The sequence below is a fragment of the Tamandua tetradactyla genome, chromosome 6, assembly GCF_023851605.1.
Source record: "Tamandua tetradactyla isolate mTamTet1 chromosome 6, mTamTet1.pri, whole genome shotgun sequence".
Classification (NCBI taxonomy): Eukaryota; Metazoa; Chordata; class Mammalia; order Pilosa; family Myrmecophagidae; genus Tamandua; species Tamandua tetradactyla.
In genome coordinates, this window is record NC_135332.1 from 177054189 (window position 1) to 177078904 (window position 24716).

The 24716-nt window shown below is 52.4% G+C and overlaps 2 protein-coding genes across 4 annotated transcripts in view; one reads left to right on the forward strand and one right to left on the reverse strand.

Annotated features, from left to right (window-relative positions):
• Window positions 1–18836, reverse strand: part of SLA (Src like adaptor) — a 33369-nt gene extending 14533 nt beyond the window's left edge. The window contains exons 1-2 of one of the 3 annotated variants that reach the window (XM_077167730.1): window positions 18643–18834; window positions 8043–8140 (exon numbers count right to left, since the gene is read on the reverse strand). In XM_077167730.1, the coding sequence (XP_077023845.1) occupies window positions 8043–8103 (61 nt within the window). In that variant the 5' untranslated portion in view covers window positions 8104–8140; window positions 18643–18834. Of the gene's footprint in view, window positions 1–8042; window positions 9024–18642 lie in introns of those variants that run through there. The other 2 variants (XM_077167732.1, XM_077167729.1) reach the window with 2 other exon arrangements.
• Window positions 1–24716, forward strand: part of TG (thyroglobulin) — a 234772-nt gene that overhangs the window by 155804 nt on the left and 54252 nt on the right. The window lies entirely within an intron of this gene.

Here is a 24716-nt window from a genome sequence, read left to right on the forward strand (position 1 = left end):
GGTCCCAGGCACCCCCACTTTCTCACTCATCAGACACCCAGGAAGAGACTGAGTTGAAAGGGACATTAGTACTAGAATGAATAAAAAATACCAGAGAGCTTTTTGGTAAAGGATTTGGTTAGCAATCCATGATGAATGAGAAACAAGTTATTCCAGTGGCAAAGTGTAGTGCTGGCTCGGGGAAACTGAGTCTCAGTCACAGGCCAGGGCAGTGAGAGGCGGTGGGGTTGAGGGGTGGGAGAGGAGACCGCACAGGGCTGCTGCGGGTGTCTGGAAGGTGTCAGGCCTCGGGAGACCCCGTTGGGAAGCCCCTGGCCCTCCCTGGGGCTCCCTTCCCCCAGCCTGCTTCCCGCTTTGGTGCAGGAGAAGGTTCTGCCCCCCGTGGTGAGCCCGGCAGGCCCGTCCTAAGTTCCCTTCAGGGGCGGGTCCAGGTTTTGTGGGGCGTGAAGTTTATGCAAATGTCGGGGCCCTCTTTAAGAAGAAGAGTGGGGCCTGGCCACGCAGGCCCTGCGAAGCTGCCTCGTCTTCCCCACGCTGGCCTGGGGGACGCGGCTCTTCCTTCTCTAGGGCCCCCAGTACCAAAGGGCCGTTTCTTCACGTGGCCTCAGGATCAGGGAACACCTTCCTGCTTTTCTCGGACATGCCCGGGTCCCGGTGCTCAGAGCGGGGTCCTCTGCCAGGAGCCCACCCCTCCCCCACCCCCTCCCTCCGCGAGCACCACCCGCCCCTCCCCCACCCCTCCCTCCGCGAGCACCACCCCGCCCCTCCCCCACCCCTCCCTCCGCGAGCACCACCCCGCCCCTCCCCCACCCCTCCCTCCGCGAGCACCACCCTGCCCCTCCCCCACCCCCTCTCTCCACGAGCACCACCCCTGCCCCCACCAAGCCGTCGGGGCCCTGGGCTTTCCCTCTGAAGCACGGGCGACAGGTTGTCCATCCAAGGTGAGGGACCAGCGGGCGCTCTGGCCCACCTGGCGGGGAGCCCCCCGACCCCGCGCCTTCCCCGCCCCGCCCTGCCCCAAGCCAGCCATGTGCTGTCCCAGAGGGGCGGCTCCAGGCAGGTGCCCCGGGTGGAAGGGTCGGGCAGAGCTCGCCGTGCTCCGGGCGCCTTAGAACCGCCCTCCGGCTGCACGTATCCTGCGGTCCGGGCAGGAGGAAGGTGTGTGGGGGCAGCAGGGCGGGGGCGTCACCGAATCAGCCCCTTAGGAAAACCAGCAGCGGCATTTAAGAGGTCCGGAATGTGCAATTGTGACATTTACTAGAATCTTGAAATAGAGCGTGTGTCCACAGAAATGTTTGGGTTCGAGCTCCGATTCAAGTTTAAGACTGAAACCTAGTGATATCTCTTACAACAGTAAAAACCAAAACAGAAACAGAGACCAAAAAAATCCCTTATAAAAGTGATCGATTAACTGGGGGAGGATGTCCTTAAGACGTTAGGGAATTCCAATTTCACAGTGACCAGGTTTAATTTCCTGCGGAATTTCCGTAATAATGATGCTTTTACAGCCATGAGACTAGAAATCACTGAGGAAATCTCACATTTGAGTTTTTGTTTAAAGGAGTGGCCTTTGCCTTGTCACGTGTGGGGACTCCATACATATTCCTATCACCTCTATCACCAGCTTTAGAAGTACAGGGCAGAATTAACTGACGTGTTGAGGTTTGGTTTCCATTCCAAGGAAGGTCTTATGCCTGGACAAAGCCTTACCGAGTCTTGGTCCTTGGAGTAAAATAAATGCAGGGCAGGAAATTTAAATCTGCTCCTGAAGTTCAAACATCAGTCATTGTCATGGACTCCTGGGCCTGGTTGCTTTATGGAAAGCAGAGCCCCTGAATTGAATCAGATAAATAAATTCCCTGGAGAAGAGGAGTGCTGTGGAAGTATGCTGGGATTACTGCAGACATAAGATAAGGAAACAAATTCAATGGAGAAATATGAGTGGGGTATGAAAGGAGAAACTCAGAGAAAATTTCCAGAAGAGCATTACAGCATGAGAACAGGCTTTGAAATCAATCTGACCTGGCTTAGAAATCACTAAGACCTGGCTCAAATTCCAATGCCACCACTTCATACCTCTGTGATTTGAGGAGAGATCTATTTTTAGCCAGCTGAGCTTGATTTCTTCATGTAGGAATATGGGAAATATTAAAATCTGTCTCATAATATTGTGTGAAGGATTAATGATGCATCATATTGCAGGGCTCGCCTCTTGGCAAATGGCAGCTGATATTTTTGTGCGGGTGGGTTTGCCCTTCCATAATCTGAGTTCAGTGCCATCAGCACTCTAAACTCTGAAGCCCTCTGGTTGTGTACATTTGCACATATTCTCCTTATCTCAAAACAAACTTTGTCTGGTGAGAACTGAAGATGGAAGTCTAAAGACCAAATATTTGCTGACAGTTCAACTAAAAAATGAGTCAGGTTGAACAAAATGTACAAAATTTTAAAACAGGAAATGAGCCCTAAAAGTGAAGGAGACCCAGGGAGAAATTACTAGCCACAGATTTCATTTAGGCAAAAGAGGACAGACCCTTTTTTGCATTATTTTTCTTTGGACCATTGTTACCATTTATTTTTAAGTGCTGAAAACATTTTCAGTCACTCACATTTAGAACTATCTAGCAATACCAGCCATTCAGTCCTTCCAGTAGTCTGCACCACCCTCAGAACAGAGATCCCCGTTTAAAGGGTTAGGAAACCCAGACTGGGAGAGGTTCAGCCATGTGTCCACATGAGAGCATGGGGACGTCAAAGCTCATAGTCACCTCAACAGGCCACATTCCCCTTGGCACTTGGCTACCAGGCTTTCCCCAGTTGATCCTTAGGTTGGGACAAAGGCTGAATCCAAATGAGGCCTTAGAGTTTGTTCAGGCAGCCCAGGGCAGCTAGTGGGCGAGCTGCTCAACAGCCCAGTGATTTTAAGCTTCCGGGTTTGTCTTCTCTTGAGTCATGTCCAAACTCAAGACCTTCTGAGAGGGTCAAATTAACCCTTGGTTTTAGTACCTTTTTTCAGGGTACCATATGCACACATGTACACACACATGTTTTCCGTCTCTCTGTCTCTGTCTCTCTATCTTTCTCTTTAAAACAGATGGAGTTGGGCAGACTGGCCTGGGAGAAAGTCCGTTGCGTCCTTTTGTTCCCCACGAATTCCAGGTTTTGCCTGTGGTCCTCTCCTCATACATGATGGGCTGTTCTTTGACTGTAAAGTGAGACACGACAGCCCAGAAATCCCTTCGTTGCCAAAGCCTTGGTTTCTCTATCTGTTAAATGGGGCAGATCGAGACTGAATAGACTCTGAGTCTCAACACTTTAAGGCAATACAGTGGCTCAAGAGAAGAAGTAGGAGATGGTTAAAGTCGACCTGTTGGGCTCTGTGGACTCAGAATGGCCACTAGGGCTTCCCGGCCGTGGCTGTGTCTCCATCAGGCCTTCTTCCTCACGCTCCCGCCACCAGCTGCTCTGGACACATTTCGGGAGTGCCCATCATGAGTTAGGCACTGGGCTGTGTGCTTTACATGAATCACCCCTGTAGTCTTTATGCTACTCCCGCTAAGTTAGCCCTGCAGGAAACAGAGGCCCCGCAAGGTTGAGAGACTTGCCCAAGGACACACAGCAAGTGAGTGCAGCTCTCAAGGCCAGATAATGAAGCCTGTGCCGTTGAGCGCCTGCTCTTCACCCTTGTCAGAGCTGAGCACCAGCTACCCTACATCTGACATCGTAATGTTTCTCTTTACCTTAATTCACTATTTAAAAACTTCATAGCCTGCCAGCATGGCTCCAAGCGCTTCTCAAAAATAAACACTTAATTCTCACAACAGCCGTGTGACATCATTTCCTTGATCTTAAAACTTTAGGCCCATTCCAGATAATGTGAAGTCATGCATTTGATGGGCTAGTTATATTTTCATGATAGTCATTAAACATACAACTATGTAAAAGTTGAGTGACACATTCTGCCCAAAACCATCTTATGTTCCATCAGTGGGGTGGGTAATACCCGAATAGAAATGGGGACCTGGTCTAAGTTCTGAGGACGCTTGGTTGCTTGTCTGTGATCCCTCACAAGGCCACTTGAGTGCCTGTGTGACTAAATTAACCAGTCCATCTCTCTTTAGAGAGAGCCCCCCACCCCAGAACAGTGTAGGCTTCTGAAGGCTGTCATCTCCAGGCAGATCGTGTGGTGGTTAAGAACAGGGATGCCCATGAGCTATGTGACCTTAGCAAGGAACTTAACCTCTCTGTGCTTCATTTTCCACAGTGGAAAGTGAAGATGATCACGGAAATGATGTCACACAGCTATTGTGAGAATCAAGGGTTCATATTTGAGAAGCACTTGGAGCCATGCTGTAAGCTATAAGCACCCAGGGAGCTGTTATCATCCCTTTGTTTGGGTCAGATGTCAACTGTCCATAGCTTCCCTGCACCAATCCCCTTTCTCCTCCTCACACCACGAAGGATGAAGGATGGGTGGAAACCCTTCAGAGAACTGAAGAAAGGGGCCTTAGAGACCACCCAGGCCAGTCTTCTTCTGGCAGGTGAGGCCGGCATGTGGGTCCCAGAGCTGCGGGTACAGAGGTGGGCCCAGGGCCTGTCTGCACTCCCAGGTGCTTGGCTTCAGTGGCAAGCTCCCAGGCCTTGCACCTGCCCAGCATTGTCTTCTCCAGCTTGCACCTTAGAGGTCAGCAAAAGACAGGGAGGGCCAAGGAGGGCCAGGCTGGCTGGGAGATGGGCCAGTTCAAAAGCTTGACCTTGAAAAGTCATGACTCAGATGAGGACCTACCACCTGCCTTCTCAACCTGCCAGCATCAAATGCCCCATCCCTGCAGCCCATTTCCCGGGAAGGCGCCCTTCTGATGGGCCCCAGGACCTCCCCTGGCCCTTTGCTCCCAGGTGAGCTTCATCTTTCAACAGTTCACGAGACACTTGGCCATTCGCCTAATGCTGAGAAAGACCAGACAGCTTTTGGTCCCCCATCACCTACTGGCTCCTCTGGGAAAGGGATGATGTGAGGGGTTCCACTGTAGTCGCCCCCATTTTACAAACAGAAACACAGAGACACAAAGGAGATTAACTGACTTTCCTCATTTCTCGGTGTGTGTTGGTGCCAAGGTGGAACTAAAGGCTAGGTCTGTTGTCTGCACGCTTTGGGGGGCCTCAGATTCACCTGAGAGTTTAGAAAGCATTCAGCGGCTCAGCCATCACCCCTATTACCTGATTCTGACAGTAGGACTGGGGTAGGGCCTGGGAATCTACATTTTTGGCAGCTCCCCAGGCAGCTCTAATGCAGGTAGTCTGAGGACCACTCAGCAAGAGGGCCAAGCTGGGGCTGAGACTCCCCAGCCCCAGGCTTCCTCTCCAGACCCCCACCCACACCTTCTTTCCACTGGGGCGGCTGCTCTGATGGTTATGCAAATGGCCTGCCTGGCTGTTTCCACCCTTCCACAGTCCTGTGAAATTAGAATGGGGCTGGCATCCCCTGCGTTTGCATTGCCACCTCTGTGGTTAGGTCTCCCTCCGTTCAGGTCAGAGAAATGGGAGGTAAGAAGCAAAGAGGGGAAAGTTCACATGGTGCGACTGATCCTCCTTTTAGGATGAAAAGGTGCTGCCCTTCCTCACTGGGATGCGCTCCTGCCCGAATCTCGTACAGGGGAGAAGGCCGCAATGTGTGTGGGATTGTAGAGTTAGATGAAATATGGGAGGACTCAGAAGTCGTGGAATCGCCACTTCTGCTGCTTTAGAACTTTTGGGGATAACCATATAGACACAGCCCAATGCGACCAGATTACCCCAAAAGGAGTTTTGTACAAAGTTGGCTTTAGGCGCACAGTGATGGGGGCTGTGGGAGAGATCGCTCTCATTGCCCTGGAGAGTTTCACTGGGGTAGGGTGTGGAGGGCTGACGGGCGAAGGCGCATTCCAAGACATTCACACCCCAGTGTGAATGGGGTAGGTAGTCTCCAAAAAGCTCAGGAAACGTGTCTCTCAGCCCGAGGAGCGGCCTGCAGCAGGTCCCTGCATGGGCCAGGGGCTTGGGGGCTCTTCCCTCCCTCCTCTAAGAATAAGCAGTAGGGTGAGCACGGTTGCCTGCAGCACTCAGACTCCCCCAGGCAGCGGGGCATGAGCTCATTCCATGGAAACGCCTTCGCTGGAAGCAGCTCATGACAATGAGTGCGCCGTGGGCACCGCCTCCTTCCCCTTTGCTCACGTAGGTGTAGAAGAAAGAGGAAATCAATCAGTCAGATCACAAGGACATTTTCTGGGGTGGGGGCTGTTAAAGCCGCCCACCAGCCTTGATGTGGTTGCCTGGATCAGGGACTGGGTTTGACCTGGGGAATTCTTTAACCTGCGGGGAGGAGAGCGGGGAGACCCTTCTCCACCCCTTCGAGGTGACCCCCCACCCACGCAGTGGAAAAAGAGAAACTTATTTCTCAAAGATTTGCATTTAAAAATTCAAGGCAAGTCCTTGGAGGCCATGTTTTTATGGGGTTTGCTCAAGCATGCTTGTGCCACCCCCAGCTGCGGGCGACAAGGCAGAGGAGTCGGGTTGGCGACCTGGGCCCCGGGCACGGCACCGTCGGTTTTCCAGTAACGCTTATGACGGGGCAGAAGGGGGTGTGGGAGCCGGTGAGCACGTGGGAGGGAAGGCGCCGGGCTCTCCCCAGGCGCGGGCTCAGCCGCTCCGCCCCACACCACCCGCTCCCCGCTTCGCCCGCGTGGCACCGGCCCCTCTTCTCCGGGATGCACGCGCTGTGCTCCCCCACCCGGCTTTGGTTCATGGAAGGGGTTCCCTGGGCTGCAAAGAGAAGAGCCCCTCGAAGTACCTGTCCTACTGGCAAGTGCCCGTGGGAGGGGCAGGTGTCTGCACGCTCACAGGTGGGCATCCGGAGCGCCATCACACTGCGTGATCCCGCATCTCCATTTTGGAAGACATGAGAAGATCTTTTTTTAAGCGGCCCCAGAAGTCGGGGGATGAGCAGTAGACAGAGGCTGGGCAGAAACCTGGCTCATCTACTCACAGTTGTGCCCACGGCAGGCAGGCAGGCGGGAGGGTGGGCATCAGATGTGTCAGGGGTGCCACTGCCCTGCCCTGCTTTAGGAGAGGGCACAGCTGTGAGTAGACAAGCATTTGGGCTTTAGAACCCAAAATGCATTGAGGTGGGAGGTGGGAGGGTCCCAAGGAGCCCTGTGACTGCAGACACTGCTGGATTAGCTGACCGACCACCCTGCCACTCCCTTCCCCATCCCCCCAAGGGCCACACCGTGTGCCCATCCTGCTCGCACCTCCTGACTTGGACTCTGCAGCAAAGACAAGTGTGTGAGACACCACCAGCCGGCCGGGAGCCGGCAGGTCTGCCCTTCCGCCCTTGTCTTCTGCTCGCTGCTCCCCCACCCGTCCGATTGCTGGATGGTTCCCCATAGCCAAGGGAGCCTGACCTACGGCGGTATCTCTCCAAAAAGCTAACCAACCTCTGACAATCTAATACATTGTAGCATCGTATGCCCTTCCTAGAGTGCTCGGCATCATGTGACCCTACCACTGGAACACAGGATTCCTTTGTATTTAGGACGCGCTTATAGGAATAGCATCTGTCTTAATTAAGTGACACCAAACAAGCTCTTCAGCTACATATGTCCTTGATGGTATTATAGCATGGGCTGGGGATGGTCGCCGAGAACCTAGGTCTCAGAATCACACAGGCCCTAGTTGGAATCTGACTTTGCACGTAGTGACACAAATTGTCTTCTCTTTCTGGGCCTCAGTTTCCCCACCTGTGACATAGAGTGATTGAACCAGCCAGTCGCTAAGATCCATCTCAAACTGCCAACAATTCAGTATCCTTCAGGAGAACTAATTGCCTAAGCCTTTCAAACTTTTAAGTATGAAAAGACATAACCATCACCTGAACTAGAGAGACCAGTGTACTGAGCCCCTGTGTGTTCCTCACCCTGCTACAGCTATCAGCTGCCACCATTGCCCAGTCTCAGCCATGGGTCCCTGCAGGACAGCGAGCTAACACACCGAGAGCCCGGACTTACCGTCTGGACAGGGCAGAGGCCTCTCAGGAGGGGCAGCAGTGGATTTCATGCTGTTTCCCATTTCTCTTTCTCCCCGGGCTGGTGGAGCCGCTGGGCGCCTGCAGCACGAGAGACACACATGGAAAGTCAAGCGGTCCCTGAGCCTCCTGGGTGCAGAATGCCCCAGTTTAGGGTGCATCGTGCCTCATTTCTCAGGCAGCTTCTTCTTCAAAGGCAGGTCTTTTTATGTGAAGAGCAGGTTCGCGAATGTTGGTTACATTTGCGCAGCTCGAGTTCTTTTTATCAAGGGAACGACAGAAGAAAACCACAGAGAGGGAAGTTGCTAGCAAATACTGTTGGTGGCAGGAGTTTCCATTCTTCTGCACAGTGTACTACCCTGACGGTGTTTGTGTGAGAAGCCGAGCAGCCTTCAGGCTGCCCATGAGACCTCACCCTCGCACCTCCCATGCGGCGGCAGAAGCTCTGCTCCCCAAACAAAGGCAGAGAGGAGAGGACACCTTCTGTTTTTAACTTTTTCTCTTTTGTTGGAGCATTTCAACATGCTTTAACCACAGTTAAGAAGGAGCTCCTCATAACCATATTGTGTATTTGCCGCCTGCTTTGTGGGCTGCTAAGGCTCTTTTACATCTCCTGTTACTTTTGATAGTCGGAAAATCCCTGCGTCACTATCTCCACTTTGCAGTTTAAGAAACTGAGTCTCAGAGAGGGTCAGTAGACTTGTCTAAGGGAGTAGGATGAGTAGGGCAAGCTGGGACTTGAGCTTCTTTTTTGTAAAATATTTTTATCAAGAAATATCCACACACATACAGTCCAGCCATATTAAACAATCAGTGGCTCACAGTATCATCACATAGTTGTGAATTCTTCACAGTGATCATTTTGAGAACATTTGCATCACTCTAGAGAGTGAAATAAAAAGAATGAAAAAGAACTCATACGTTCCATACCCCTTAACCCTTGCCCTCATTGACCTGCAGTGTTTCAATCTACCCAGTTTTTACCCTTTATCTACCCCTATTATTTATTTATTTTTTATCCTCATTTTTTTACTCATCTTTCCATACCCTGGATAAGAGCATCAGACAGAAAGTTTTCACAATCACACAGTCACATTGTAAAAGTTACATAGCTATAAAGTCTTCTTCAAGAATCAAGGCTAATGGAACATAGTTCAACAGTTTCAGATACTTTCCTCCAGCCACTCCATACATCTTAACCTAAAAAGGGATATCTATATAATGCATAAGAATAGCCTCAGGAAGATCTCTTGACTCTGAAATCTGTCAGCCACTGAGACTTTAAAGTGTCTCATTTCTCTCTCCCTCTTCTGGTCAGGAGGCTTTCTGAACCCCTTGATGCTGGGTCCTGGCTCATCCCAGGAGTCATGTCCCACATTGCCAGGGAGCTTAGGGGTCTTGAACTTCTAATCTTAATCTCCTGTACTGGAAGGGTTAGGAGGTAGGCTCTGAAACCACACTGCCTAGATTTGAATCCTTTCTGGGTACTTACAAGCTCAGTATACTTGGGCAAACTATTCACGTTTCTGTGCTTATCTCGGGGAAAATCAGAACAAGGCTGAATGTGTGAGATAAATCCCACAGAGCACAGAACATGGCCTGGTGTGGCCTTCCTGTTACGTAGGTATTGCTGTTTATAGTGATTTGTCTGATCTGTGCATAGCAATTGTTTAAATTCTAGGTCCCTGATCAAAGAGGGGCTTAGATGATTGCAGAGAAGAAGGCTGCACACACAGATGGCACATTTCGCCCTCGGGACAAAGAGAAGCCCGATTGGAAACCCAGCTCCACCCAGTTCTTTGTCCTCAGCTGAGGATCAAAGCCTTACAAGCTTGAAAGGGTCTAAGTGTCAGCCAAGCTAATCTCCAGCCCAGTTTTGAGTCCTTTCTGTAAACCCTATCGTTCAGGTTCTAGAAAGATCTATGCTCTCAGAGGCCTCTCAAAAGATGGCCTTTGAAAAGGTAGGGAGTGCGGCACCCCTTCTCTCCTGGGGGATGGGGCCCCTATTATATCCGAAAACAAGGAAAGCCAAAGTGAGTGTTTTAAGACAGTAACAGATTTTAAATATTTGCATAAACTATCTGTCATTTTTAACTTATTACACTGTAATATAATCTTGCTATTCCTAAGATCACCGCAAAACTTGCAAACAACACAAGCGCATAGTACCCACAGAATGTGCCTCAAGTTTAGGGGTAGCTGTGGCTTGTCTCCTCCTGGCGTTGGTCTCTTTGGGAGGACAGGGACAAGCGCGTGGGAAACCACTGAGCTGGTCCAAGGGCGAGACCGTCCCGAACAGGAGGAGCCGGCTCGTCTTCCTCCCGCCTCAAGGGAAGGGGTTTGGTCCTGGCAGGACCCTTCCCCAACCCCCGCCTCCAGGAGGGAAGGGAGGTGTCTGCTTGTCCCCCCCAGCTGGCATGTGCGCTCAGCAGATGTGCTGAGGGGATGACAGCTGGGCGGGGCACCTCCCGGTGCTGGTCCTGAGCAAGTGCCCTGCAGTCCCATCCCCTCAGGGAACCCAGGCGGCCCGGAGGCCCCTCGTGCATCGGCATTTGGGAGAAGCAGCCGCAAAGCGAGTCGCCCCCATGACCGTGAGGAGCTGGCCGCCCTCTTGAAGTTCAGGCCTGACACGCGTGCAGACGTGCCCAGCACTCTGCCCCGCTCCTAAGGCTTTATGGAGCCCCCAGCCCTCCCAGCCCCTCAACCTCCCTGTCTGTCATCGCCAAGGCCTTTGGGGCTTCAAGAGAAAGATCTTAGGACAGTCTGAGAGGCCCTCGCTGGCCTCCTGAGCAGAGATAACGCTGTTATCGTGTCCGCTGGCCTCTCTGCCTCGCACGCTACAGCCTCCTCCTCACTCAGGCTCCTTGAACGACGCTCTTTGGTTCCTCTCAATTGGACACAGCGTCAAATGTCTTTAACCTCCTCCCCCAGCCCCACTGAGGGTGTGGACCCCCTTCCCCTCTGCTCCCTACTCCATTTCCTCCCCGAACCACTTCCAAGCCTCAGCCTCTTGCCCCAAGGTCCAATCCCTGTCCTTCCGTTAAACCACGAGTCCAGAAAATGAGTCTGGAAAAGACACTGCTCTCCATCACGGGGATTCTAATGTTACTTCTCTTCCCAGGAATTTCTAAATTCTTCTCAAGCATTCATGTGCTGTGTTGGGGATGATGTGTAGAATCCAGTATGGGAAGAAAATTCTCATTTTTCTAGTGGGAAAACTGAGGTTCAACTAAGGGGAAAAAGGAGCCAGGGGAGGAGGTGCGGACGCGGCATCCTAGGCAGCCTGGGCTGGCCTGCCCCCCAGCACCCCCACTCTGTTTCGGGCTCTCTGGCATCTTCTGTCTCCCACACTATCCAGAAATTCCCATCGGGTCCCCGCAGCCCACACAGTCCAATCACTGTCCTACCAGCATCTCCAAGAAGGAGTGAACTTGCCTGAAAGAAACTTGTATTTGAGAAAAGTGAAAATGCCCCAGAGAAGGAGAGCTGGAGTCTCCCTAATGAAACGGTTGAACAATTCGATTTAATCTGTGACTGTTTTATGTGGTGCCTGGAGGTGAGGGAGAAGGTGAGAGGCATAATTGCTTCTAGGAACAATGGGAAAAGGGCAAAAGAGAAATGAGTTCATTAATATTGTCTCTGAAAATCTTGATTTCCTTTTCCTTTTCCGTGTGGGATCACTCTTAGCCTCCCAGGACAGGGATCCTAACTTGGTTTCCCTCCAGTCTCTGGACTGACACCGTCTTCTTGGCATGACCTGGGCATGGGTCTCCCTTTCCACTTCCGAAGACTGAGATGAGTGGAAAGTTATCTCCAAAGAGAGAGCTTTGACCCGCCTTAATACTAGCAGTCAAGACTCGATGGCTTTTTGACAATCATTAATAAGAGGAAAAAAGCCATTCCCACCGTCATGTGACATTCCATGTGGCAGAGTCTGGAGGCTGTCCTGAGATTTCGGCTCAGGCCCCAGGCAGGCAGCAGGCGCGGACCTGGCGTCCACCTTCGTGCGTGGCTGAGCGGCTGCGTGGGCGCTGGGCTTCCAAAAGCCCGGGGAGGCTCGGGAGCTCCCTCACCCAGGGTCGCAGGTGGGGAGCCCACAGAGCAGGGGTGCGGGGATTCCCGCCCATGCTGCTGACTTCAGAGCCCACGGCCCTTCCCTGTGACCACACTGCTGACTCCATGGGGGGAGGAAAGAGCAGCAGGAGTTCTGTGAGCCCCCAGCCGAGGGGAGTGCCTGTGCCCGCAGGGCTCGAGACCGTGGGATGGGCCCTCGGGCTAGGCCTCTGCTTCCCCAGGCAGGGAGCCTCTCGCCCTCGGTGCTGCCCTGTCTCATCAAGGCCAGCCTTGCAGGGCCTTCCAGGGGCCTGGCAGCCACCCGGCACCATTCCGTGCGCTCCGTCCTCCTCCTCAGGTGTCCAAGCCTGGGCCCTGGGGTCGGAAAGGCAGGGAGCTATAAACCCGTCCTGTTACACCAGAGAAGAGAGGGCTTGGGGAGCTTCAACCATCAGAGGGAAGGTCTCAGATCTGGGGTAAAGCCAGGCTTCAAATTCTTGTCAACAGTTGGGATTAATTTTATAACCTATTTAGGGATGCAGCCTTCCCTTTAGCCTTAGCATTTTCTTCCACAACACATGACCTTCTCCTAAGGCTCTGCTCCATGGCTCCCCACGTCCACCGTCCACCGCTGTGGCTCTGACAGCAGCCCGGCCCCCCCACCAGCTTTGACTCTGGGCCATGGGTGAGACTGAGTGTTTTATAGCCACGACATCTCAGGAAACTCACAGCAGGTGAGACAGTGAGGCTCTAAACTAAGAAACTTGTCCTAGGCCATGTGACCGGCAAAGCTGGGATTCAACCCCAGCTCCGCCTGACCCCAGAGCCCGTCCTCTGACCAGCGTGAGACGCAGTCCTGTTCTGAGACGCAGTCCTGTTTTCCTGCCCCAGCCCAGCTGGAGAAAGAAACAGAGAGGTGATTTTTTTTAAAGTGATTTTTAAAAGCCATCAAAGCAGACTCCAGGAACCACAACATTTGAGGGACCCTTTAACAGAAGGGACATGGAGCCTGCAAGGTGTCTCCCGGATGTTCCCAAGGCGATGTCTGGAAGCCTGTGTCTGGGGAGCAGAAAGAGGGAGCAGACTGGACACTAGAGGGGGGCAGATAAAACCGCACAGGCCCAGCTCCCGTGGCCACCCCTAGGCGGCCAGGCATGTTCACAGGGCAGGAGTGGATTTGTGGAATGCTGCCCAGCCTTATTTTAAAGAATTACTAATGCTGTGGTTGTAACAAATGGTGGAAAAATAGGGATGTGAGCTCTGCTTATAATATCTCAATTTTATAAAAACTGAACATGTATAACCATAGACACAGAAAAAATATTGAAGGAAACTTTCTGAAATATTTCCAAGGTCTCTCTCTCTACATATATAGGGATTGGTGAATGTATTCATTTCTTTCTTTACACTTTTCTAAGATGTCCAAATGTTCTACCACATGCATGAATTGCTTTTACAATCAGAAGCAGAAAGTGGAAAAAGTGAGAGACTTAGAAAAGGGGTTTTCAAAGCAGGCAGATGTGGGTTCAAACCCCAGCTCCCCAAACTGCTGGCTGGTATCCTTCAGCAAGTTACTTCACTTCTCTGAGCCTCAGTTTTCAAATCCATATGTGTGGGAAACACACCCCTCCAGGGTGACATTACAGATCATTTCTAAAGCAGAAACATGACTGGTAATTGGCACCTAAAATAGTCACGAAGCTGGACTCCTTGGGAGGAGTTGGCAGCTAGCTAGCTCACAGGGAGGGTCTGAACAAGTCTCTTCTCAGCCCAGGGTCCTCCAAGGTGCTGGGCAAAGGGCTGAGCCCAGGCCTCTTTCACCTCACCCAGCCCCGTTGGTCGACCCAGTGCAACCTGAGGCCCGACACTCTGCTCTGGGAAAAATGAGAGCTGGCATGAGGGGCTTAGCATGGATCGGCTGATCTCCCTGCAAAGGATTTCACAGGATTTCCGGGGCATCTCACCACATCCTGGCCCCTTTTGACAGGTGTGCCCTCCCTGCATGCAAAGCTGGGCGCTGCCAGGGGCCGCCTGCCCCGTGACCCACTTGGGTTCCCAGCTCCCCTGGCAGAACAGGTGCAGTCGCAGGCCTGCCGGCCTTCCCCACCTCGTCCTCCTTTCCCTGCGCTCTGTAGGAGGCTGCGCTACAGCCACGGGCTCCCGGGCAAGCCCTGCGGGGAGCAGACGGCCAGCCCAGGGAGGGACCAGTTGCCCCAGCCTTCCCCAGCTCCTGGGTCAAAGGCAGAGGCTTTTCACATGCATTCATAGGTGGGTCTGCACCCCTCTCATCCAAGATATTTCAAATTCATTGGTTCAAAACTGTTTTAAAGAAAGTTTCCCCAGAAGCTCAATAAATCATTTTAAGTTGCCGGCTGGGGCTTGGAGAATCAGCTCTCCTGCACCCCCCCCCGCCCCCGACTTTCCTGATAGGACTCCCCTGTCCTAGGCTGTCCTAAGACACCAGTTGCAAAATGACAATTCAGGGCCCCATATTACAAGGCAAGGGGCCCAAGAGGGCCAGCAGCCTGCTCAAGGTCACACAGTAAGTTTGGGCCAAGTGCCCTGTGTCCCTGTCCAGGGTTCTGTCCCGAGAACCGCAGGCCATCTGGCGACACCTGGCCCATGTATCTATGAGCCTGGGTTCCGGCCCCTTGCATGCCTGGGTGCCTGGAAGGGGATCTCATGTGGTCTCAGGCTAACAGGAATCTCAGTTAGCCCTAAGACCAGATGAGGATGGGTGCGCCCTGTCAAAGTTGATGGGGTCATTTTAGGGTATCAAGGAAGAAGCCAAGCTTGGAGTCAGCTGGAAATGCCACTTTCACCCCTTATTAAGTCACGTACCCAATTTCTATTGGTTTTCGCATTAAAAATGGCTGGTGCCATATCTGCCTTGCATAATTTCCTCTCCAGGTTTTCCTTTCCATATGTCCTTCTTTGGGCCTCACAGGGAGCATCTGGGGCTGGCTCCTCACTATCTCCTCCGAAGCTGGGGGCAAGCTGCTTTCCTTCGTTGGCTATCAGTCTGTTTTCCTGTCACAGGGAGGGGGCGGGAGGGTCCCCTGTGGCTCACAGCCCAATATCAGTGCTTCTGAGAGTCCCTATATACCAGTGACAGCAGCAGCACATGTGCACCAAGGAACTGTCCCTGTCACTCCTGAGTGTTTTACATGTGCCATCCATTTGACCCTCATATGTCTTTTGTATAAATGGGGTAATCGAGGTCAAAGCATTTGTGTAACTTATGCGACGCCCCCCTACTGGTGAGGGGCCGGGATTGAATCTAGCCAGCCTGCCTCCCAAGCCTGGCTCCAACCGTGGTGCCCTGGGCTGAGAGATGGGGAAGGCAGCATCAAGCTGAGTCTGTCCTTCTGCATGATGAGATTATGCCTTTCCTACTTTTCTGGGTGCTGCAGGGTCATGCACAGGGCAGGTATTTGGTGATGGACCAACAGGTATGGTGATAGAGTAGTAGATTAAAAACTGAACAGTCTAGGATGCTTGAAATTTGGATTCAGAAGATATAAGTGTTAAGCTGATTGTCCCTGTGACTTGGAAAAGCAACAGGGATGGGGTCGATGGGAGAGAGGACCTTTCCTTATCCTTATCTGTACATCAGGGAGGAGTGAGTGCCTAATGTCAGAGTAAACTGAAATAGACTTCTCTGCCTGAACCAGGCCCCTTCTGCTCTGTTTTTGGGTTCTGCTTGTTTTCCTTCCTAGCACGTAGGATGATTTGCAGTCATGAGCTTGTTTCTGTCCTGTTTGCTGCCCACCACCTCCCCGAGTTCTAACCTTCCTGAAGACAGAGTCCATGTCTGTGGTAGTCACCAATGAGCACTACTGGCCAGCAGGTGCCTGACATGGGGAGTGCTTGGTCACTTGGTCAAATGACTGACGGTGTTGGGGATAAAGTCTCTCCCATATACGGGCACGTCACGCACTGTGTTCCAGGGCAGGCTGACCAATCGCCGATGGTCATTTTGCCCCTGAGGGCAATCTGGAAGACAATGCCCATTCCCCCTGCCCCTCCCCCAAAGCGCTCTGGGTCTCCCTAGCTTGGCCCCAGTCATGGTGCCAGGCTGCCTGGGGGAGTGCTGTGGAGAGAAGTGACTTTACAAAGTTGTTTGACAGCAAGAGTGAGCCCCTGCACCCTGGAGGCCCCACAGTTTCTGTCTGTAGCTAGAGTTTCCGTAAGAAAATAGGCCCCTCCCTTGGTGATTCTCAGACGGGAGGAAGTGGTTTGGACAAAGTGTTCTCTTTTCCTTGGGGGCTGATAGGGAGGTGAGAAAGGTACAGCCTCCATGCATATTTGTTAAGCCAAGGGATGGATGGATGATGGATGGATGATGGATGGATGATGGATGGGTGGCAGGACGGATAGATAAATATACTACCAGGGCCTTCAGCGTGCTGGCAAGAATCAAATTGGTTTGACATGCTGGAAGTTCTTAGTGAGAATTTTAAGCTCTATCCTTAGTGCTGGAGAAAATAAATTCCTGCTGAATGTGAAATGAAAAATTAAAAACCTGCAGCATCTATTAATGCAGAAAGCTGATTGGGGCTGACTGAGATGAGTAGTTTTAAGCCTAGAAGAAAGGGTGACTCCCTTTAGAAGTACATTGTGTGGTCTCACAACCCTTAGGAGTAGGGCAAATGTGTTTCCTAGGAAAGGGAGTTCAGGGTGCTGCAATGCAAGCCTACCCATTCTTGTTTCATTTCTATCAGATGGAGGAACAAGCGGAAGTATGTATTCAGAAACATCTGAGAGGAGTACCGCTCACTGGTTGTGCCGTGTTCTCAATCTTATTTAACGCTGTGCTGCTTATTGCTGAGGAATACCAGTGGGCCTGGATGTACCTCAGTCATCTGATATTAATAGCCTCTCTTTAGTATTAAGTATCTACTACATAGTATATATGATCAAACTTCTTACTGAGTATATAATTTAAACATCTTATACTGTATATAATTTAAACCACGAGGAAGCTGGTCCTCTTTTACTGGGAGGAAACTCACTGAGAGGCAGAGTGCGTTGCCCCGAGTGGCCAGCTCATGCGCGGCCGACCCCGTGTACTGACCCAGATGCTGCCGGTGGCAGCGCCTGGGCGGCCGCGATGTCCCCTAACCATCCTGACTCTAGGTCAGTTTAAGATGCAAGAGTCTCAATAGAGTCTTTATTTCAGTCTCTCTGTTCCCAAGTTATATTATTATCACTATTAGACTTTTCAGAACATCCTAAGCACTCGTGGGTGGCATTGTCCTAACTTCAGCATATCAGTTGCAATTGATGTTGCCAGGACTTTCACTCGGGCTCGCCGCCCAGTTTAGAAAGGACTCAGCATGGCTCGTAGGCTTGCAGTGTACATCTCACAACAAACCACAGACTGAAAGTTTGCACCACCTGGGATGTATTTCCCCCAAGTGAGGAGGCTTGTCGTAAACACGGATCCTGTCCTCCACCATTTGCTCCTGCTGAGCCTCTGTCCACCCCCCCTGCAGCCCCCAGAGCCCCACAGCACCTCGCCTCATCGCTCACAGTCTCTCAGAGCCTTGTGCCCCTCGTTTGTTTAAAGGAAATACTTATCACCATCCCACAGGACTGCTCTGATGATCGCATGAAAATAGCTTCCCATGTCCCGCCTCCTCTGTCACTCAGAGTGGCATTGTCCTTCCTCAGACACACACTCAGCCCCGCTTCAGGACATCTGAGACCAAAGCCCACACTTCTCACTGACACAGGCGCACTCCGAGTGTAGGCACCTAAAAGAGTGGTGAGTGTGCCACATTCCTTAGAAAGTTCCAGTTCTCCAAAATCTCTTACAAATCTTCAGAATTTACATATCTCACATTTGCCTTGCCTTTAACCCTACCACTCTGTGCCATGTCCTTTGATTATTATTGATTATTGAGACCATTTCATTGGCATCTTCCCTAGGAAGGCCCACACTGCAAATGCCAGGAAACACTGCTGCCAATTACCCTACATGCTCAGGCTCCATGCATGCACCTTTGGGTGTCATGACACTGTGCCTTTACTGAGCACCTACTGCATGCCTTAAATTGGCTGGGGTACTTTGTATAGTTAGCTCATTTAACCTGCCCAGCATCTGTCTCTGTTGGGAATCATTCCCATTTTAAGGATGAGAAAATGAAGGCCCAGAGAGGAATCAATGACTTGCCCAAGGTCACTGCTAAGAAGCCTGATGGTAAATAGCCACTGTCCTTGGTAAGAGGCCTGTTATGTACCAGGCCATTCTTTGCACAGGCAATCTCCTCTGGCAGGAGTTTGCTGGCCCCAGTTCTCCCAGTCCTTCTTTTCATGCAGTTACCCATCAGGTATTCACTGAGCAGCCACGATGCCCTGGACACCGTGCTAAATGTGGGGGCATGCCTGACCTGTGCCCCCAGGACTTCTGCCGTGGCTCAAAACACTGCATATTAGATGACATTGCGTCAGTGTCGGTTTCATGGGTGTGATCCGAAAGCTCCCCCCGTGCGCCCGCTCAGCCCTTGCCACCTCCCCCAGGGTACCTTCATAGGCTGGGCATGGTCTCCGCGGAGTCAGCAGCAGAGGGGCCGCCTGCCCCAGGAGCCGTCACTGCCTGCCATCAGCGGCTGCTGCCCAGGTGGAATGAGTTGGCAGCCAGGCCCCCAGCCAGGGATGAGCAGCCCATGCTATCTCGGAGAGCTGGCAGTTGCTAAACTGGCCACATACTTCCTCTGCTACGAAGGAGGAAGGCGTCCCAACTTGCAGAAGTGCAGGTTCCTGTTTTCAGTAACCATTCGGGGCAGGCTTCTGCCTGCAAGGCCAGGGAAGAGAGGTGCATCTGTTAACCTCTCAGCAAAGCGCTTAGGAAGGTGGGCAGCCACTCCAAATGGCCAGGCCCTGACTGGGCTTCCAGGGGATAGAACGTTTTTCTCTAATTGAGAGGCAGAGGGGCTGAGAGGCGGTTTTTTTAGATCCCCAGAGCTCGCTGGGCCCAAGGACACCGTGGCTCAGAAATGTAGCTTCTCTTTTCTCAGTTTCCCAATTTTTACAGCTTCCTGCTTCGCTTCCCAAATTGCCCTCAGAGCAGCGCCTCTTGCCCTTGCTTGGCCGTAAACTGTTTTTAACGGTTAAAGGTTTCAAATAGGGGCATCAGAGTCCCCTCCCAGAAAGGCACTGCCCAGCAGCTGTTCCGACCCAGGCTGCTCTAAGGAATGGTATCTGAGCATTAGGGAAAATAGTTATCTCCCCCAGGTTCGTGCTAGATTAAAGGAAACTAAAGCAACATGATGACGGCATATGCTGTGTGTGAGCCTGGGCTGGGTCCTGGGTCAGGGGGGAAGCCCTAGTTAAGACTCTTCTGGGAATGGGGGGCATTTGAACATGTGCTGCGTGTTAGAAAACCTGGCGTCAATGTCTGTTTGGCGGGTGGGGTCAGGCTGTGGCTATGTGGTAGGATGCTCTGGGCCTTAGGGGACACGTGCTGATGTGTTTGAAGGTCAAGTGTCCTGACCACAACTTTTAAATGGTTCACTGAAGGAAAAACGTAAACATAAAAAAAAGATGAGAGACAGAAAGCAAATGTAGCAAAATGTCAATACTTGGGAAGACTGTCTGGAGGTGCTACCGGTGTGCAGTGTATTACTTTTTCAACTTTTGGTTTGAAATTTTTTTAAAAAGTGAAAAAGCTCCCCATTCCTCGCATGTGAGTCTCAAACAGGGAGAACCGAGGGCAGGGGGCTGGCATGCTTGCTGGTGAGCAAGGGTCCCAGCGTCTGGGGCGCCCACTTCAGGGCGGCGTGGGAACCGCCTGCTGGAGCCAATGGTCCTGAGCACCCTCAGATGGCCCCTCACCACCAGTCCCGGGCAGGGCCAGACCTGAGTCCAGGGCAGGGCAAGCAGGTCCCACCCCTCCGCCAGCCTGGTACAGTCATTTGGAAACCTCACCCTCCGTAGGCGAATTATAAACATCAGCTGCTTCTAAATTTAGAAGGAGCCCTGTACCTGATAGCTGTTTCCATCATCAACTTGTGCAAACACCCGCCCTGCGTTGAGCCCCTGTGGGGGGAACGAAGGACATTTTTCAAAAGACTGAATGGGAAATGTGCTGCCATGGGGAAGGGAAGGCAGGCACCCAGTGCAGGAGGAGCCCTGAGGCCAGGTTTCCAGGCCCTGCTAGCTCAGTCCTACTGGGCACTGGGGACCTTACAGATTGACCTTGGGTATTTCTATCCCCTACCCCCTCCACCTAACAGGGACAACTGTAGGAAACAAGAGAGCAGGGTTGAGAAAATGTTCCCCCATCTGTGAAGTGCTGGGTGAAAGCCTGGCCTGGCCCGGGCAGGGGGACGGTGGGGGAAGGGGGCCCTGGAGGCAGAAGGAGCAGGGGTGTGGTGAAGGCTGGTGCCTGCCTGTGTCCCGTGCACTCAGGCAAGGGCCTCAAGGTTTCCAAGCCTCAGCTTTCCACGACACCAGGATCTCTCAACCTTAGCACTATCGACATGTGTGGCTAGATAATTCATTGTCTTGGGGCACTGTCCTTGCATTGCAGGACAGCTAATAGCATCCTGGCCTCTACCACTGGATGCCAGTGGCATCCCCCTCCATCTAGTTATGACAACCAAAACTGTGCCCAGGCATTGTCAGATGTTCCCAGGGCTGGGGGCCATCACTATCGTTTGAAAATGACCTGTATTACATGCCCCCATGTCGGTGCTGAGAGCGTTAAATAAGATGCTGTGAAAAACTGCTCTCCTGTGGTTGCAAAAGGCTGTGGGTGTGAAGGAGGAGGGAGGGGTCAGCGCTGCAGCAGTTCAGCCTGGTGACCCCAAGCAGTGCCAGGCTCCCCGTGGCCAGCTGTGCGTCCTGCCCTCACTCCCCACCGAGATGCAGCTCACTGGACAGGAGGGACAGGTGTCTGGTCAGCCAAGAGGCCTGGGAGGGCCTGGGACCCACAGCTGCGGGCAGTGCTTGTGCTGCATCTAAGGAAGGAGAGCTTCTGGGAAGAGAACCGGGAGTTCCCAGGAGGGAGTGTGTGGGAGCACTCTGTTCTCGGAGGGCCTGGGAGAGGGTAGGCAGTAGAAGCCTTGCAGCAGTGCCCTCGCCGTCCCCAGCCCACTGGCCCAGCCCCTCTCAGCCATCCCTTAACAGTTCATGTGGTTTCTTTCCTATCCCATGAGAGAGTCCCTGACGACAAAAACATTTTTCATTTACTCAGGCATTCATTCAGGAATTCCTTCATAAATTCACCCTGCTTTTGGTAGCACCACTGGGTGTCAGGTGTTGTACAGGTGGCAAGGCAGGGCCTACGCCTGATGGGCTCACTGCCCCTGCAGATGCCCTGACTCCTATTTCCTGAGGCCCAGCCAAAAGCAGTGCCCACGGCGCAGTTGTTGAATTAGTAAAGTTAACAAGTGTACATAACCTGGACTGGGGACAGACAAAGAGAACTCTCAGGTATGGCCTGCGTGAGGAGTCATAGCCTTGGGGAGGGGACGCAGGCCCCAGCACTGCAGGGAGCAGGAGAAAGGTCTGGCGGGAGGGAGCCAGGGGAGAAGAGCAGGCCAGCTGAGTCTCCAGCACCAGCACCTGGCAGGATGGCAGACAGACCAGGCTGGATCCCATCCCAGCAGCTTGGCCAGGGAGAGAAGACTCTGATGTGCTGAGTCAGCAAAGGCAGAAGGGGATGAAAAGATGTGGCAGGTGACGCCTTCCACCAAGGCCTCCCAGGTGAAGATGGGGCCAGGCTGGGCTTCACAGCAGGGCTGGTGACTGTGCATCAGGGGAGACACAGCATATGGAGACACCAGGTGCAACTTGCTATCAGGACCAGGTCTCATGGCCGAGGCAGAGTGCCAAGAGTCTGCATGGGTTGAGGACTGCTCCATTAAACAGGAAAATGCCACCACGACCTTACCTGAAATGGAATGTTCCTTTATGCAAAGAGCTACCTGTGCACCCTGCAGGTGCTACATTTCCCCGGCTGGACATTGGCAGGTCTCCCAAGCCAAGCAGGAAGGAGCCCATTTCTCCAGCTTCAGGTCATAGAAGACCTCCAGGGGTCTAGGCTAAGAGCTGCAGGGGCGACTCAGCCTTCTGCAGCAACTGGGAGATGTGGGAGCCCCATCTGGGTCAGAGCTCACAGCGTGGTCCAACATTAGCACCTCTCTAGTTCTCCCTGAGAAACTGTTTTTCCTCTAATAAACATAAATGTTGTGACTGTCAGAAGATGAAAAGGCAAGCTCAGGAAAGAGTAAGTTCCCCATCAGTGGAGAGAATCAAGCGTAAGTTGGATCACTTGGGAGGGACATTTGGCCAACATGTATTGAATACAAAGCCTTGTGCCTGGCACTGTAAAGCTGTTGAGGGCATGCCAGCACCTGATGGGGGACCCCGCATGGCCCTCAAGATCCCACGTGAGATGGAAGTTTGCCCTTCTGTGGTGGCGAGCCCTGGCTCATCCGTTCCCCGGCTGGGTCCCTGATCCTACGTGTTGGGCACCATCCGAGATGTGGACTCAGGAGTGAGCAAGGCGGCCAGGCGCTGCTGCGGAGCGTTCCTCTACTGTGGGGAGGGAGACAACAAGCAAGCCAGCGAACAAACGGGAACTCCCAGACGGCAGCTCGCAATCTGAAGGATGCCAAAGGGAGTAAGTCCCAGCCTAGGAAGTGGCTGAGGGAAGGGTGGGGGGAGCAGCCCCTCAGGAGAGGCAGCTTTTGAAATGAGTGCACAGTGACACCCGTGCCGAGTCAGGAAAGCAAGCAGCAAGGGCAAAGGTTTGGGGCAGAGATACTGGCTGTGTTCAAGAAGCAAAAAGGAGGAGAAGGAGCTAATATTTGAGGAAGGCTAGGAAAGACACTGGGCTCTGGCTTCCTGATTTTCCATCTGTCTTCTGAGACTCACAGAGTTTAAATTACGTGGCCCAGGTCACTCAGTGAGTGAATGACAGCACCCGGTGTGCTCAGTTGCCTCTGGAGGTAGTGAGCTCACCATCACTAGCACACTAACCTCCCACGAGGCCCCCACTCACGCCCTCTCCCTGAACAACATGGCCAGCTCCTTACTCCCGAGCAGACTTAAATTCTGTTGCCACCCTCCGCAAGCACCATTCAGAGACGTCTGTGCCCCACAGGACCAACTTCGTTCCTTTTCGTGGCCTTCGATGACCATCACAGTCTGTCCTCCACCCATCTTACCAGCTCCATCTCTCGTGACAGTGTCACCATCCATGGCTTCCTGTCTCTTCCCCATTCACTTTTGCCACTGCCTTTCTCCAACTCGGCGGGATGCCCCTGCTCCCTGCCACCCACCCCCCACCCAGGGGCATGACGTTCAGCGACGTGCGTCCTGCTGGCCCAACGCAGGGCTCCTGTATCCCCAGACATGCCCCCAGCCCAAAGTGATGGCTTCCTCCCTTGAAAACCCCTTGCGCTTTATGTGGCCGCTGGAGTTGGGCATGTCGCATGTTGAGGAGCCGTGTGTCCTTGTGCAGCTTTCTGTGTCTCTCTGAGATTAAATGGTGTCACAGCTTGTGGTGATTTGAAGCTGTTGTGTGCCCCAGAAGAGGCCATGTTCTTTTAATCCTGTCCTGTGGGTGCAGGCCTTTTGTGGATAGGAACTTTTGGTTAGGTTATTCCAATTGAGATGTGACCCACCCATTCAAGGTGGGTCTTAATCTTTTACTGGAGTCCTTTATGTGAGGATAAAAAACAGAAAAAGCTGAGAGAGCTTAGAGAAAGAAAAGCCCTGGAGGAACCAAGAGAGGAAGCCAGTGAAAGCAATGAAACCCAGGAGCAAAGGACAGCAAATGCTGTCCATGTGCCTTGCTATCTGACAGCAAAGCCCCGGATGCCTGCAGCCTTTCTTCACAGAAGGTATCTTCCTCTTGATGCATTAATTTGGACATCTTCACGGCCTTAGAACTGTAAATTTGTAAGCTAATAAATGCCCATTGTTAAAAGCCAGTCCATTTTCTGGTATATTGCTTTTCAGCAGCTTTAGCAATTCCAAACTCATCTTTCCTGCATGGGTCATGGGAATCTTTGGGATAGTGTGTGCAAACTGTGAGCCTAGAGCAAGGCACGTTGTAGGAGCCAGTGAGGAAGAATGCCTTCCCTCTCTTTTCAAATCAGAGCATGGCTTTGGGGAGGCAGGGTCATGTCTAACATGCCACAGAGCCTGCACAGAGCCAGGCCCAACAGAGAGTCCGGTGGATGCATGAATGAATGAATGCTGTAGTATAAGTCAATAAATATTGACTTTTCACCCCTGGGGAAGGCACACTAACCGTGCATGTCATTGGGGAGAGAGCAAATCATACTGTTTCTCTGGAGATGGGAGTTTCTCATATATCTGGAACCATCTCCAAAGTGAGTCGGGCCGTGGATGAGCTGAATTTCCCAGCTGGAATGGGATGTGAATGTATGTGCCATCAGAATCTGTTATTTTTTGAGACCTCTTGATGCTAGTATTCTCAGGAGAAGGAAAAGAGTAGAAGCTTCCTTTCCATAGCACTTCTCTGCCGCAGAGTATTGCACAAATCTGGTGTCCTCTTCTCTGTGGTTGCTCAACCCAAGTCCAGCACAGCCACGCCAAAGCAGGGGGCATTCTGTACTCTCTT